The sequence below is a fragment of the Muscardinus avellanarius genome (genome assembly GCF_963383645.1).
Source record: "Muscardinus avellanarius genome assembly, chromosome: 3".
NCBI lineage: Eukaryota > Metazoa > Chordata > Mammalia > Rodentia > Gliridae > Muscardinus > Muscardinus avellanarius.
Window position 1 is genome coordinate 7,268,580 of NC_137788.1, and position 11,837 is coordinate 7,280,416.

At 53.4% G+C, this 11,837-nt stretch overlaps 1 protein-coding gene across 1 annotated transcript in view; it reads left to right on the forward strand.

Moving 5' to 3' along the window:
* Positions 1 to 7,165, forward strand: part of SLC25A33 (solute carrier family 25 member 33) — a gene marked incomplete at both ends in the record, with an annotated part of 38,758 nt that extends 31,593 nt beyond the window's left edge. Inside the window, 2 exons of the mRNA XM_080691274.1 lie at positions 3,861 to 4,141; positions 6,963 to 7,165. Of these exons, the coding sequence (XP_080547400.1) occupies positions 3,861 to 4,141; positions 6,963 to 7,165 (484 nt within the window). The remainder of the gene's footprint in view (positions 1 to 3,860; positions 4,142 to 6,962) is intronic.
* Between the last annotated feature and the right edge of the window lie 4,672 nt (positions 7,166 to 11,837).

Sequence of the window (11,837 nt, forward strand, 5' to 3'; positions counted from 1 at the left end):
GTGACTCAAAGGCAGTTAGCACTGTTAAAGACTTCACGGTAGCCGGGCATGGCGGCGCACGCTTGTGCACGCTTGTGATCCCCGCGCTTGGGAGGCTGAGACAGGAGGATCGCACGGGTTCGAAGCCAGCCTCAGCTACTTAGTGAGGCTCTCAGCAACTTAGTGAGACCCTGTTTCCAAATAAAATATTAAAAAGGTCTGGGAGTGTAGCCCGGAGGTAGAAAGCCTCTGGGTTCCACCCCCAGTATCACCAAAAAAAAAAAGAAAAAAAAGACTTCACAGTATCCTTCTTAAATAACAAGGCTGAGCACAGTCCAGCATCTGTAATTTTAAACAAGTGCTGGTGCTGAACGTGGTTTTGGTTTTTGTTTTTGCCAAAGCTTAATTTTATTTTTATACTTTTTTTTTTTTTTTTTTTTTTTTTTTTGCTGTACTGGGGAATGGAGTCCGAGTACACCCCCAGCCCTGTTTTTTATTTATTTTGAAACAGGGTCTCATTGAGTTGCAGAGGGTCTCACTAAGTAGCTGAGGCTGGCTGCGAACCGGATCCTCTTGTCTCAGCCTCCCACATGCTGGGATTGCAAGCGTGCGCCACCACGCCCAGCTGAAAAATTAAGAGTTTTTAATCCTAATCTCTAACAGAAATGGGCATTCCTCAATTATCAGTGCAGAGAATGGGCACAGAGATTAATAGACCTGTGCACAGAAACATGTCCCTGTCACGCTGCTTTTTCACAGATGTAGAAAGCACGCTTAGCCAAGTGTAGTGGCACACACCTTTCACACCTTTGTAATCCCAGTACTTGGGAGGCTGAGATGGGAGGGTCGCGGGTTTGAGGCCAGCCTCAGCAACTTAGTTTTCAAAGTAAAATATAAAAAATAGAGTTGGGAGCTGGGCGTGGTGGTGCACACCTATAATCCCTATCCTTGGGGAGGCTGTAACAGGAGGATGCCAGGTTCAAGGACAGCTTTAGCAAGTAGTGACACTCATCAAACTAGCGAGACCCTGTTTCCAAAACAGGGTTTGTAATCCCAGCATTCGGGAGGCTGAAACCAGAGGATCGTGGTGAGACCGGAGAAGAGACAGGAGGTGAGACAGGAGGATCGTGGTTCAGACAGCCTCAGCTACTTAGTGAGGCCCTCTGCAACTCAGTGAGAGCCTTTTTCAAAATAGAAACTAAAAATATAGGGCTGGGGTATAGCTTGAAGGTAAAATGCCCCTGGGTTCCATCCCCAGTACTGCAAAAAAATTTTTTTTAATTTTCAGCCAGGCATGATGGCACACACTTTTTTTTTTTTTTTTTTTTTTTTTTTTTTTGTGTGTGTGGTACTGGGGTTGGAACCCAGGGGCTTTCTACCTCCGGGCTGTACTCCCAGACCTTTTTTATATTTTATTTGGAAACAGGGTCTCACTAAGTTGCGGAGGGCTCACTGAGTAGCTGAGGCTGGCTTCGAACCTGCGCGATCCTCCTGTCTCAGCCTCCCAAGCGCAGGGATTACAAGCATGCGCCACCACGCCCGGCCGGTGGCACACACTTGTAATCCCAGTACTTGGGAGGCCGAGACAGGAGGATCGCGCAGGTTCATGGCCAACCTCAGCTACTTAGTGAGGCCCTCCGCAACTTAGTGAGACCCTGTTTCAAATTAAAGAATAAACCGGGCGTGGTGGTGCAGGCTTATAATCCCCACACTTGGATTACCTAAAAATAGGTCTGGGAGTGTAGCCCAGAGGTAGAAGGGCTTCCAAGGAACCCCAGTACCACCAAAAAAAAAAAAATTAAAGAATAAAAAATAAGGCTGAGGGGGTGTAGCTTGGAGGGAGAATGCCCCTAAGTTCCATCCCTAGTTCTGAAAAAAAAATTTTTTTTTTAATTTTTCTCTCAGTCTAAGGTCAAGGAACTGCTTGGATTATAAGACCCTCTGTGCGACTGTTGCCTAGAAATGTGTCCTGGAAACTCAGCTGGCCTGGTCTCCCTTCCCACTACCTCGTAGGAAAGGAGGCGAGAGGGCAGGCACCCTAGAAGGGCTGGGAGAGGCCTGGTTCCTTGTCCTCTCAGCCACAGCTTCTGAACTGGCGGGGACTCCTGGTGCCCAGGCAGCTTGCCTGCAAGAGCCTTCCAGATGCTCCAGGCAGACCACAGTTGGAGAGCATCCCTCCATGGGAGTCGTTGCTCCAGGGTAAAAATCCCAACTCCTGACTGAGCATTTGGCAGTCCTTTGACGTTTTCCAAAGATGTCATGTGCCCTCTGCATCCATCCCCCTGAGCGCTGCCCCACCGGGAACGCGCCCTGCCCTCCCCTCCCCTCCCGGTGTGCTTCTGCCTCTGACCGGCCTCTGCTGCCAGCCTTGATGCCACTCCCGCTGCCAGGAGTTCACACTGTCCCAGAGCCACCTCTGTTCAGCAGCCGGTCACCGCACCCGTCGGCGAGAGCGCCGCTGCACTTTCTTTTAATCTGCCTAGCGGCGTGCTCGGCACCCGGTGCAGCTCTGGCTGGGTGGGCTCTGAACACCTGTTCCTCTGCAGTGAACATTTGGTGCTTGCACGAGTCACCAGGGAAGCGGCAGGGAAGACTCGCTGCTGCCTTCTGCCAACAGCGTTGTAGCAGTAGACAGAGACAGGGCTGAGGGCGTGGCTCAGAAACTGTACCCTGGATGCAACACCCAGCGAGCCACACAAAGCCGGAGTAGTGGACCGCCCTTGTGATCCCAGCCCTGGGAGGCTGAGACAGGAAGAGCACAGGTTTGAGGACAGCCTTAGAAAGTGGTGAGACTGTCACCAACCTAATGAGACCCTGTTTCAAAATAAAAATAAAGCCAGGCGTGGTGGCTCACGCTTGTAATCCCAGCATTTGGGAGGCTGAAGCAGGAGGGTCACGGTTTGCGGACAGCCACCACGCCCAGCTGGCTTTGCAATTCTAGAATCAGCAACACTTCATTCCATAAAATAGAATAAGTGTTCCAATGAGTCAGGCAGATGTAGTTTTGTAGTCAGAAGAGGGCTTTCTAAACTTCAAAAAATAGTTTGGGAAGCCGGGCGTGGTGGCGCACGCTTGTCATCCCCGCGCTTGGGAGGCTGAGACAGGAGGATCGCGCAGGTTGAAGCCAGCCTCAGCTACTGAGTGAGGCTCTCAGCAACTTAGTGAGACCCTGTTTCCAAATAAAGTATAAAATAGTATATAAATGTATAAAATAGCCTGGAGGAAGAAAAGCCCCAGGGTTCCACCCCCAGTACCAGACACACACAAGGTAGTTTGGGAATTTCAGAGTTAGCTTTCCTAATGAGGTGGGGCGGAAAGACAGAACAGGGGACAGACAACTGAGCGGTGGCTTACTCTGGCTTAGGGTATTTTTGTTTTTTGTTTGTTTTTTTGCGGTACCCAAGGGCATTTTACCTCCGAGCTACGCCTCCAGCCCTATTTTTTATCCTTTATTTTGAAACAGGGTCTCACTGAGTTGCAAAGGGCCTCCCTCGAATCGCGATTCTCCTGTTTCAGCCTCTCAAATGCTGGGGTTAGAAGCGTGCGCCACCACGCCTGGCTCTAAATGACTATTTTAACCTATGTGTACCAGAGTTTGCCTAACTGCTCCATCTCCAGGTGTTTGGATTATTTTGATGCAGTCATCTTCCTTCTGTGGTGAACCTCATCCTCCCTTGGCTCTTTCTAGAATTCGGTCAGAGGCTCTGCACACGCCTCTGGGCCACTCTGGGGCCCGCCAGGCGCCCCGGCCTACCGAGCTGTCCTCAGTGGCCAGGGGTCACTGGCCACAGGACGGGGAGCACAGGCGAAGCCTGTTTGGCAGACGCCTGTGAGACCTGGAGCGCGCGTTTCAGGGCCTGTCGCTGGTCTCCTTTGTGCAGGGTGAGGGGCTCCAAGCAGAGGAACACACTGCAGTGTGCGCGGTATGTCTACCAGACGGAAGGCGTCCGCGGCTTCTACAGAGGGCTGACCGCCTCCTACGCCGGCATCTCAGAAACCATCATCTGCTTCGCCATTTATGAGAGCTTAAAGAAGTATCTCAAAGAAGCGCCACTAGCCTCTCCTGCAAACGGAGCTGAGAAAGGCCCCGCGAGCTTCTTTGGACTCATGGCGGCCGCTGCTGTGTCTAAGGGGTGCGCCTCCTGCATCGCTTATCCGCATGGTGGGTAAACAGTGTCAGGTTTGTCATTTGTCCCTGTGGTGAAATCCCCACAGCACAACTGAAGAGCAAAGGCTTTGAGGATCTTGTGACCAGAAGTGTTTCAGATTTGAGAGATTTCCGGGTTTTGAAATACGGGCCCGGACTTTACCAGTGGAGCGTGCCTAACGCGGCCAGCCTGGTCCGCGGAGTCTGGGGATGAAGGACGCTCATCCGGACTGTGCTCGGGGCTGTGCGCGCCCTGGCCTTCACCGCATAGCGCAGGGATGTGAGCAGGCGGGCTCCGCCTCACTCAGCCTCAGCCGACTCAGCCAAAGCTGGCTGTGCAGAAACACAGGGCCATGGTACCGAGCTCTTCAAAGCCCAAATCGGGATTTTATTTAAAATTTCTTGATTCAGAAAAATTATAGAGCTGGGTGTGGTGGCACATGCTCATAATCCCAGTACGTGGGAAGCCGAGATGAGGATTTCAGGTTCGAGGACAGCCTCAGCAGCAGTGAGACTTTGATCAACCTAGCGAGACGCTATTTCAAAATAAAAAAGAAATAGGGCAGCCAGGGGCGGTGGGCACGCTGGTCATCCCAGCACTCGGGGGGCTGAGACCGGAGGATTGCGGTTCGCGGCCAGCCTCAGCTACTTAGTGAGGCCCTCTGCAACTCAGTGAGACCCGGGTTCAAAATAAAGAATAAAACATAGGGCAGGGGGTGTAGCTCGGAGGTCAAATGCCCCTGGGTTCCATCCCCAGACCTGCAAAAAAAAAAAAAAAAAACGGGCTGGGGGTTTAGCTCAGATGTAGAATGTCCCTGGGGTCACTCCCCAGTGCCACAAAAATTAAAAAATAAATAAATGAAGGCGCCAGGCGCAGTGGATGCACCTGTAATTCCAGCAACTCAGGAACCTGAGGCAAGAGGATCCCAAGTTCGAGGCCAGCCTGGGCACTTTAGCAAGACCTTCTCTCAAAACGCAAAACAGGGAGGGGCTGAAGTTGCAGCTGAGCAGTGGAGGACTCAGTCTCCAGGACCCAGAGGAAATCGTGTGAGTGTCAGACTTAAGTCACTCAGGCCAGGAGTGTGGCGCACACTTGTAACCCTCGTACTTGGGAGGCTGAGACGAGAGGATCGCAGGTTCACAGCCAGATTCTGTGCCTTAGCAAGGCCCTCTGCAGCTTAGTGAGACCTTGTTTCCAAAATAAAAATAAAAATAGGCCTGGAGGCATAGAATGTCCCTGGATTTAATCTTCAGGACTATACACACACAAAAATCAGCCTCTACTTCAAATAAAGTACTGAGTAAGTCTACTTCGGGTAAGTTTATTTTTTAGCAATTTTATTTGGGGCTGGGTATTGAACCTGGGTCTCTTGTACATGCTAAGCTCGTGTTCTACCACTGAGCTACATCCACAACAAAGTTTATTTATTTTATTTTATTTTTGTGGTACTGGGGATGGAACCCAGGGGCATTCTACCTCTGAGCTACACCCCCAACCCTATTTTTTATTCTTGATTTTGAAACAGGGTCTCACTCAGTTGCGGAGGGCCTCGCTAAGTAGCTGAGGCTGGCTGCAACCTATGATCCTACTGTCTCAGCCTCCAAGTACTGAGATTACAAGCGTGCGCCACCATGCCAGGTAAAAGTTTTTTTTTTTTTAAAGAATTACAGAAAGTCGGGCGTGGCGGTGCACGCCTGTAACCCCCACACTTGGGAGCCTGAGACAGGATCGCACGGGTTCGAAGCCAGCCTCAGCTATTTAGTGAGGCTCTCAGCAACTTAGTGAGACCCTGTTTCCAAATAAAATATAAAAAAGGTCTGGGAGTGTAGCCCGGAGGTAGAAAGTCTCTGGGTTCCACCCCCAGTACCACCAAAAAAATAAAAAATAAATAAAAAAAATAAAGAGTTACAGAATTACCGGGTGTGGTAGTGTACACCTAGAATTCCAGTACTTGGGAAGGCGATACAGGAGGATTGAAGGTTTGAGAACAGCTTCAGCAATTTTCTGTTTCAAAATAAAAAATAAAATAGGCGTGGGGTGTCACTTAGAGATAGACCGCTCTGGGTTCGATCCCTGGCACCACACACAAAGACAGAATTACTGAGTCACCGCGCTCCCGCGGGGTGGGGGTGGAGGTCGGCGGGGCACAGCTGAAGTCCCCGAGGCAGGGCATCACAGTATGAAGCCATCTTGGACAGCCTGGCAAGACCCTGTTTCAAAGGGCATAGCTCAGTGTAGTGAGCAAGGCCCCAGGTCAGTGCCCAGTACCTCAAAACAAAAGCTTAGTTTATTGTGCCATGAAAAACAGGCTGCACTTTTTGTTTTTGTCTTTTGGGGGGCTTTTCTACCTCCGGGCTATACACCAGACCTATTTTATACTTTATTTAGAAACAGGGACTCACTAAGTTGCCGAGAGCCTCACTAAGTAGCTGAGGCTGGCTTCGAACCTGCGCGATCCTCCTGTCTCAGCCTCCCAAGCACGGGATTACAAGCGTGCACCACTGAGCCCGGCGCGGGCTGCGTGTTCTTGCAAATGCACGTGGGCACCTCAGCCATGGCGCTGAGTCTGCTGTCTGCAGGGTGCCGCTTCGCTAAGCCTGAGGGGCGGAAGGAGAAGAGGTCGCCATGCCCCAGGGTCTGAGGCCAGCATGACAGGCCAGCGTCGGGCTGTGGCGCCTGTCCTAGAAAAGGACAAGAGATGGCCTCTCAGCCGGACAGAGCGGAGAAGGGGAAAGTTGGGGACCTAAAAAGGGCTCCCCTGACAGGTGAGTGGGGATGGCTGAACCTCCTCTCTGCCCATTTTGAGGTGCATAAAGAGGCGTTCTGTCTCCACAGAGGTCATCAGGACGCGGCTCCGGGAGGAGGGCAGCAAGTACCAGTCCTTCATCCAGACGGCTCGCCTGGTGTTCCGGGAGGAAGGCTACTTCGCTTTCTACAGGGGCCTGTCTGCCCAGCTCATCCGGCAGATCCCGAACACCGCCATTGTGCTGTCCACCTACGAGTTAATCGTGTACCTCCTGGAAGACCGTGCCCCGTAGCAGCCACACTGTGTGCTAGAAGAATAAAAGCGAGAAACCCGAGATCTCTTTTCCATTGGTGTTTAGAGTGCCCGAGACTGAAGCGGAGGGCCGTAGCGCCTCTGGCTCGTGTCGCCTGTTGGACATTTCCTTTTGGATTCGTGCGTTCTGGAAGGTTTAAATCATTAACGTTAATAGTTAATTATAACTTTTTTTTTTAACTTAAGAGGATTCAGGATTAAGCAGCAGCTAAATTAAATCATGCTATTTAACTTGAGCGTATGTTTGGCTTGCGTCCTCTTTCTGCTCATTGGACTGTCAACCGCAGTCAGGAGCTGGGTGTGGCAGTGGGACACCCTAGAAACGCGGGGCGAGGGGAGACGCGGCTCCTCCCTGATGGCCCCGCGCCCCGCTCCTGCAGACCGGTCGTTCAGGCTCGCAGGACTGAGGGGATGAGAACGGCAGCGCTCTCGGGGTTCTCCTGAGGTCCCCCCTCTCTGCCTGAAGCCAGGGCAGGAACTTAGAGAAGGAGCCTCGGCTGCCTGGCGTCCGGGGCTCTGCAGGAGCGCAGCCCAGCGAGCCGGGCAGCCTCCAGGCTGGCTGAGACGGGGCAGCGAGCGGCGCTGCCCTCCGGCCTCTGTCTGCCCGTGGGAGGCGCCCGCCCCGGCGAGGTCGCTCGGCTGGGGCAGGAGGTGCAGGCAGAAGCGGTTGGGGTGAGCGGGCTTCCCCTCCGCGCTCCCTGAGAGGCGTGTATTTACAGGAACGATATTTTCCATCCGAACGTCTAGAAAGCACTTGACCCTCATACCTGACACGCTGTGCCTCAGCCTGAAGTGTAGAAGCGGAAGGCATTTAGGGCCACTTCCAAGTCAAGGCTGCTCTCATCTTCATGGTTTTCTGGAGCTCCCTAATCTGCTTAACAACCATCGAGGTGTCAAAATGAGCAACTGTGAAGCTGAGCGTGGCACGCCCGCGATCCCAGGACCTGGGAGGCTGAGACTGGAGGATCGCAGGTTCAAGGCCAGCCTCAGCTACTTAGCGAGGCCCTCTGCAACTTCATGAGACCCGCTTTCAAAATAAAAGAATAAAAAGACGGGTCAGGAGGCTGAGCTTGGAGGCAGAGTGCCCCTGGGTTCCATCAGCACCAGTCCTGCGGAAAGGAAAGTGAGCGACCATGGCCGAGTTGGAGGCTTGTGAGGTATGTGACGGGGAAGTGACTTCCGCTCCAGAAGCTCCGCGTAGCTACTGGGTAGTGAGTGGCACTTAGCCACAGACTCCTATTTGCATGTTCATAGTAAAACCTGAATTTTTCCTTGAGATTTTATCTACGAAGAGGCTAAAAGTTAGATTGCCTACTTTTATGTATTCTTGAATGGATGCTGTTGGTACTAAGCTGGTCTAACAGTTCTCTGCTCCTCCTGCAGCGGGGCAGCCGCGTGGGAAGGGCGCGAGCGGGAGCCGGGCGCCCCCTCCACAAAGCAGCTGCCGGGCTGAGGGAGGGCGGCGCCGCAGCTGGAGCCGCAGGAGAGCCCCGCGCTTACTCCTCTCCTCTCCGCAAGCTCGGCCACTCACTGAGCTTTCAGCACTTTTAAATGGTCTCACATACGTACATGTAATAGGCGCACACACACATGCACACATACAGATACGTTTTTTATTTTGTGTGTGTGTGTGTGTGTGTGTGTGTGTGTGTGTGTGTGTGTGTGGTACTGGGGTTCCTGGAAGCCCTTCTGCCTCCGGGCTACACTCCCAGACCTATTTTATATTTTTATTTGGAAACAGGGTCTCTTAAGCCAGCGCAGCTGGCCTTGAACCTGCGCGATCCTCCTGTCTCCGCCTCCCAGGCGCGGGGATGACAAGGTGCGCCACCGCGCCCGGCCCTACATTTTTTACTTTAAAAGCCCTCACTGCGTACCCAGCATGCCAAGCGCCGTGTGAGATGTTAGCTCTTTCTCATTTAAGTGGGTCCTGGCAGCCTTGTCAGGCCCGTGGTAGCATCCTCGGCGGGCAGATGAGCAGCTCGGAGAGTGTCACGTGACTTCAGGCGAGGTTGGCATGGGTGGTGAGCTGACCCACAGTGGCTTCTTGTCCTGTTTGTTGGATAAATGAATAAAAGCAGCCCCTGGGGCCTTGAGGCCTAATGCTTAAGATAATTGTCTTAAAAAGAGAAAAGGAAGCTGGGCACTTAGAACATTACCTGTCATCCCAGTACTTGGGAGGCTGAGACCAGGAGGATTGCAGGTTTGAGGCCAGCCTCAGCAATTTAGTGAGACCCTCCGCAACTTAATACCCTATTTCAAAATAAAGCCAGAGCCAGGTGTGGTGGCGCACGCTTGTAATCCCCGCGCTTGGGAGGCTGAGACAGGAGGATCACATAGGTTCAAAGCTAGCTTCAGCTACTTAGTGAGGCTCTCAGCAACTTAGTGAGACCCTGTTTCCAAATAAAATATAAAATAGGTCTGGGAGTATAGCCCGGAGGTAGAAAGCCCCTGGGTTCTGCCCCCAGTACCACCAAAAAATAAAAATAAAACAATAAAGGCAGGCACAGTGGCACAGACTTGTAATCCCAGCACTTGGGAGGCTGAGACAAGGATCACAGGTTCAAAGCCAGCTTCAGCAGTTTAGTGAGGCTCTCAGCAACTTAGAACCTGTTTCCAAATAAAATATAAAAATGGGTCTGGGGGTATAGCCCAGAGGTAGAAAGCCCCTGGGTTCCACCCCCAGTACCAATAAATAAATAAATAGGGCTAGGAATGCAGCTCAGAAGTAGAACGCCTTAGATTCAATTCCCCCAAATAAGCAGATAAATAAAAGGCTGGGGGTAGAGCTCAGAGGTAGCGTGCCCCTGGATTCAATCCCTAATCCCACCAAAAAAGAGAATGGAGTCCGGGCGCGGTGGCGCACATTTATAATCCCCGCATTTGGGGGTCTGACAGGAAGAGCATGGCTCCTGGGCAGCCTCCGCTGCTGAGTGAGGCCCGTTTCAAATTGAAGAATGGAAACAGGGCTGATGGTGTCGCTGGAGGCGGGATACCCCTGCTTCCATCCCCAGGACCAAAAAAACAAACAAAAAATGCAGGGCCCGGAAGAGGAGGAGGAGGAGGAGGAGGAGGAGGAGGAGGAGGAGGGGAAGAGGAGGAGGAAGAGGAGGAGGAGGAGGAAGAGGAGGAGGAGGAAGAGGAGGAGGAAGAGGAGGAGGAGGAGGAGGAGGAGGAGGAGGAGGAAGAGTGGAAGAGGAGGAAGAGGGGAAGAGGAGGGAGAGGAGGAAGAGGAGGAAGAGGGGAAGAGGAGGAGGAAGAGGAGGAGGAGGAGGAAGAGTGGAAGAGGAGGAAGAGGGGAAGAGGAGGGAGAGGAGGAAGAGGAAGAGGAAGAGGAGGAAGAGGGGAAGATGAGGAGGAAGAGGAGGAAGAGGAGGAGGAGGAGGAAGAGGAGGAGGAGGAGGAAGAGGAGGAGGAGGAAGAGGGGAAGAGGAAGAGGAGGAGGCGGGGAAGAGGAGGAAGAGAGGAAGAGGAGGAAGAGGGGAAGAGGAGGAAGAGGGGAAGAGGAGGGAGAGGAGGAAGAGGAGGAAGAGGGGAAGAGGAAGAGGAAGAGGAGGAAGAGGGGAAGATGAGGAGGAAGAGGAGGAAGAGGAGGAGGAGGAAGAGGAGGAAGAGGAGGAGGAGGAGGAGGAGGAGGAAGAGGAGGAGGAGGAAGAGGGGAAGAGGAAGAGGAGGAGGCGGGGAAGAGGAGGAAGAGGAGGAAGAGAGGAAGAGGAGGAAGAGGGGAAGAGGAGGAAGAGGAGGAAGGGGGAAGAGGAGGAAGAGGGGAAGAGGAGGAAGAGGAGGAAGAGGAGGAGGGGAAGAGGAGGAAGAGGAGGAAGAGGGGAAGAGGAGGAAGAGGGGAAGAGAAGGAGGAGGGGAAAAGGAGGAAGAGGAGGAGGAAGAGGAGGAAGAGGGGAAGAGGAGGAAGAGGAAGAAGAGGAGGAGGGGAAGAAGAGGAGGAGGGGAAGAGGAAGAAGAGGAGGAAGAGGGGAAGAGGAGGAAGGGAAGAGGAGGAAGAGGGGAAGAGGAGGAATTGGAAGAGAAGGAGGAGGGGAAGAGGAGGAAGAGGAGGAAGGGAGGAAGAGGAAGAAGAAGGGAATAGGAGGAAGAGGGGAAGAGGAGGAAGAGGAGGACGAGGGGAAGAGGAGGAAGAGGAGGAAGAGGAGAAAGAGGGGAAGAGGAGGAGGAGGAGGAAGAGGAGGAAGAGGGGAAGAGGAGGAAGAGGGGAAGAGGAGGAAGAGGGGAAGAGGAGGAGGAGGAGGAAGAGGAGGAAGAGGGGAAGAGGAGGAGGAGGAGGAAGAGGGGAAGAGGAAGAAGAGGAGGAGGAGGAAGAGGAGGAAGAGGGGAAGAGGAGGAGGAGGAGGAAGAGGAGGAAGAGGGGAAGAGGAAGAAGAGGAGGAGGAGGAAGAGGAGGAAGAGGGGAAGAGGAGGGAGAGGAGGAGGAAGAGGAGGGAGAGGAGGGAGAGGCCAGGCGGAGCCCCCTCCCCTCCGAGCCCGCGGGTCCTGGGCCTGATGTAAGCCATGGCGGGACGTCGGGGTCCCCCACCTGGCGGGTCACTGGCCGAGGTTGCTGGCGGGCACGGCGGCCGGCGCAGGCCTGCCGATGGACACGGCAGGCGGAGGGCGCGGGGGCCTTTGTGACACCCACGTGGAGGGCAGCGCGGCCGCCCCGG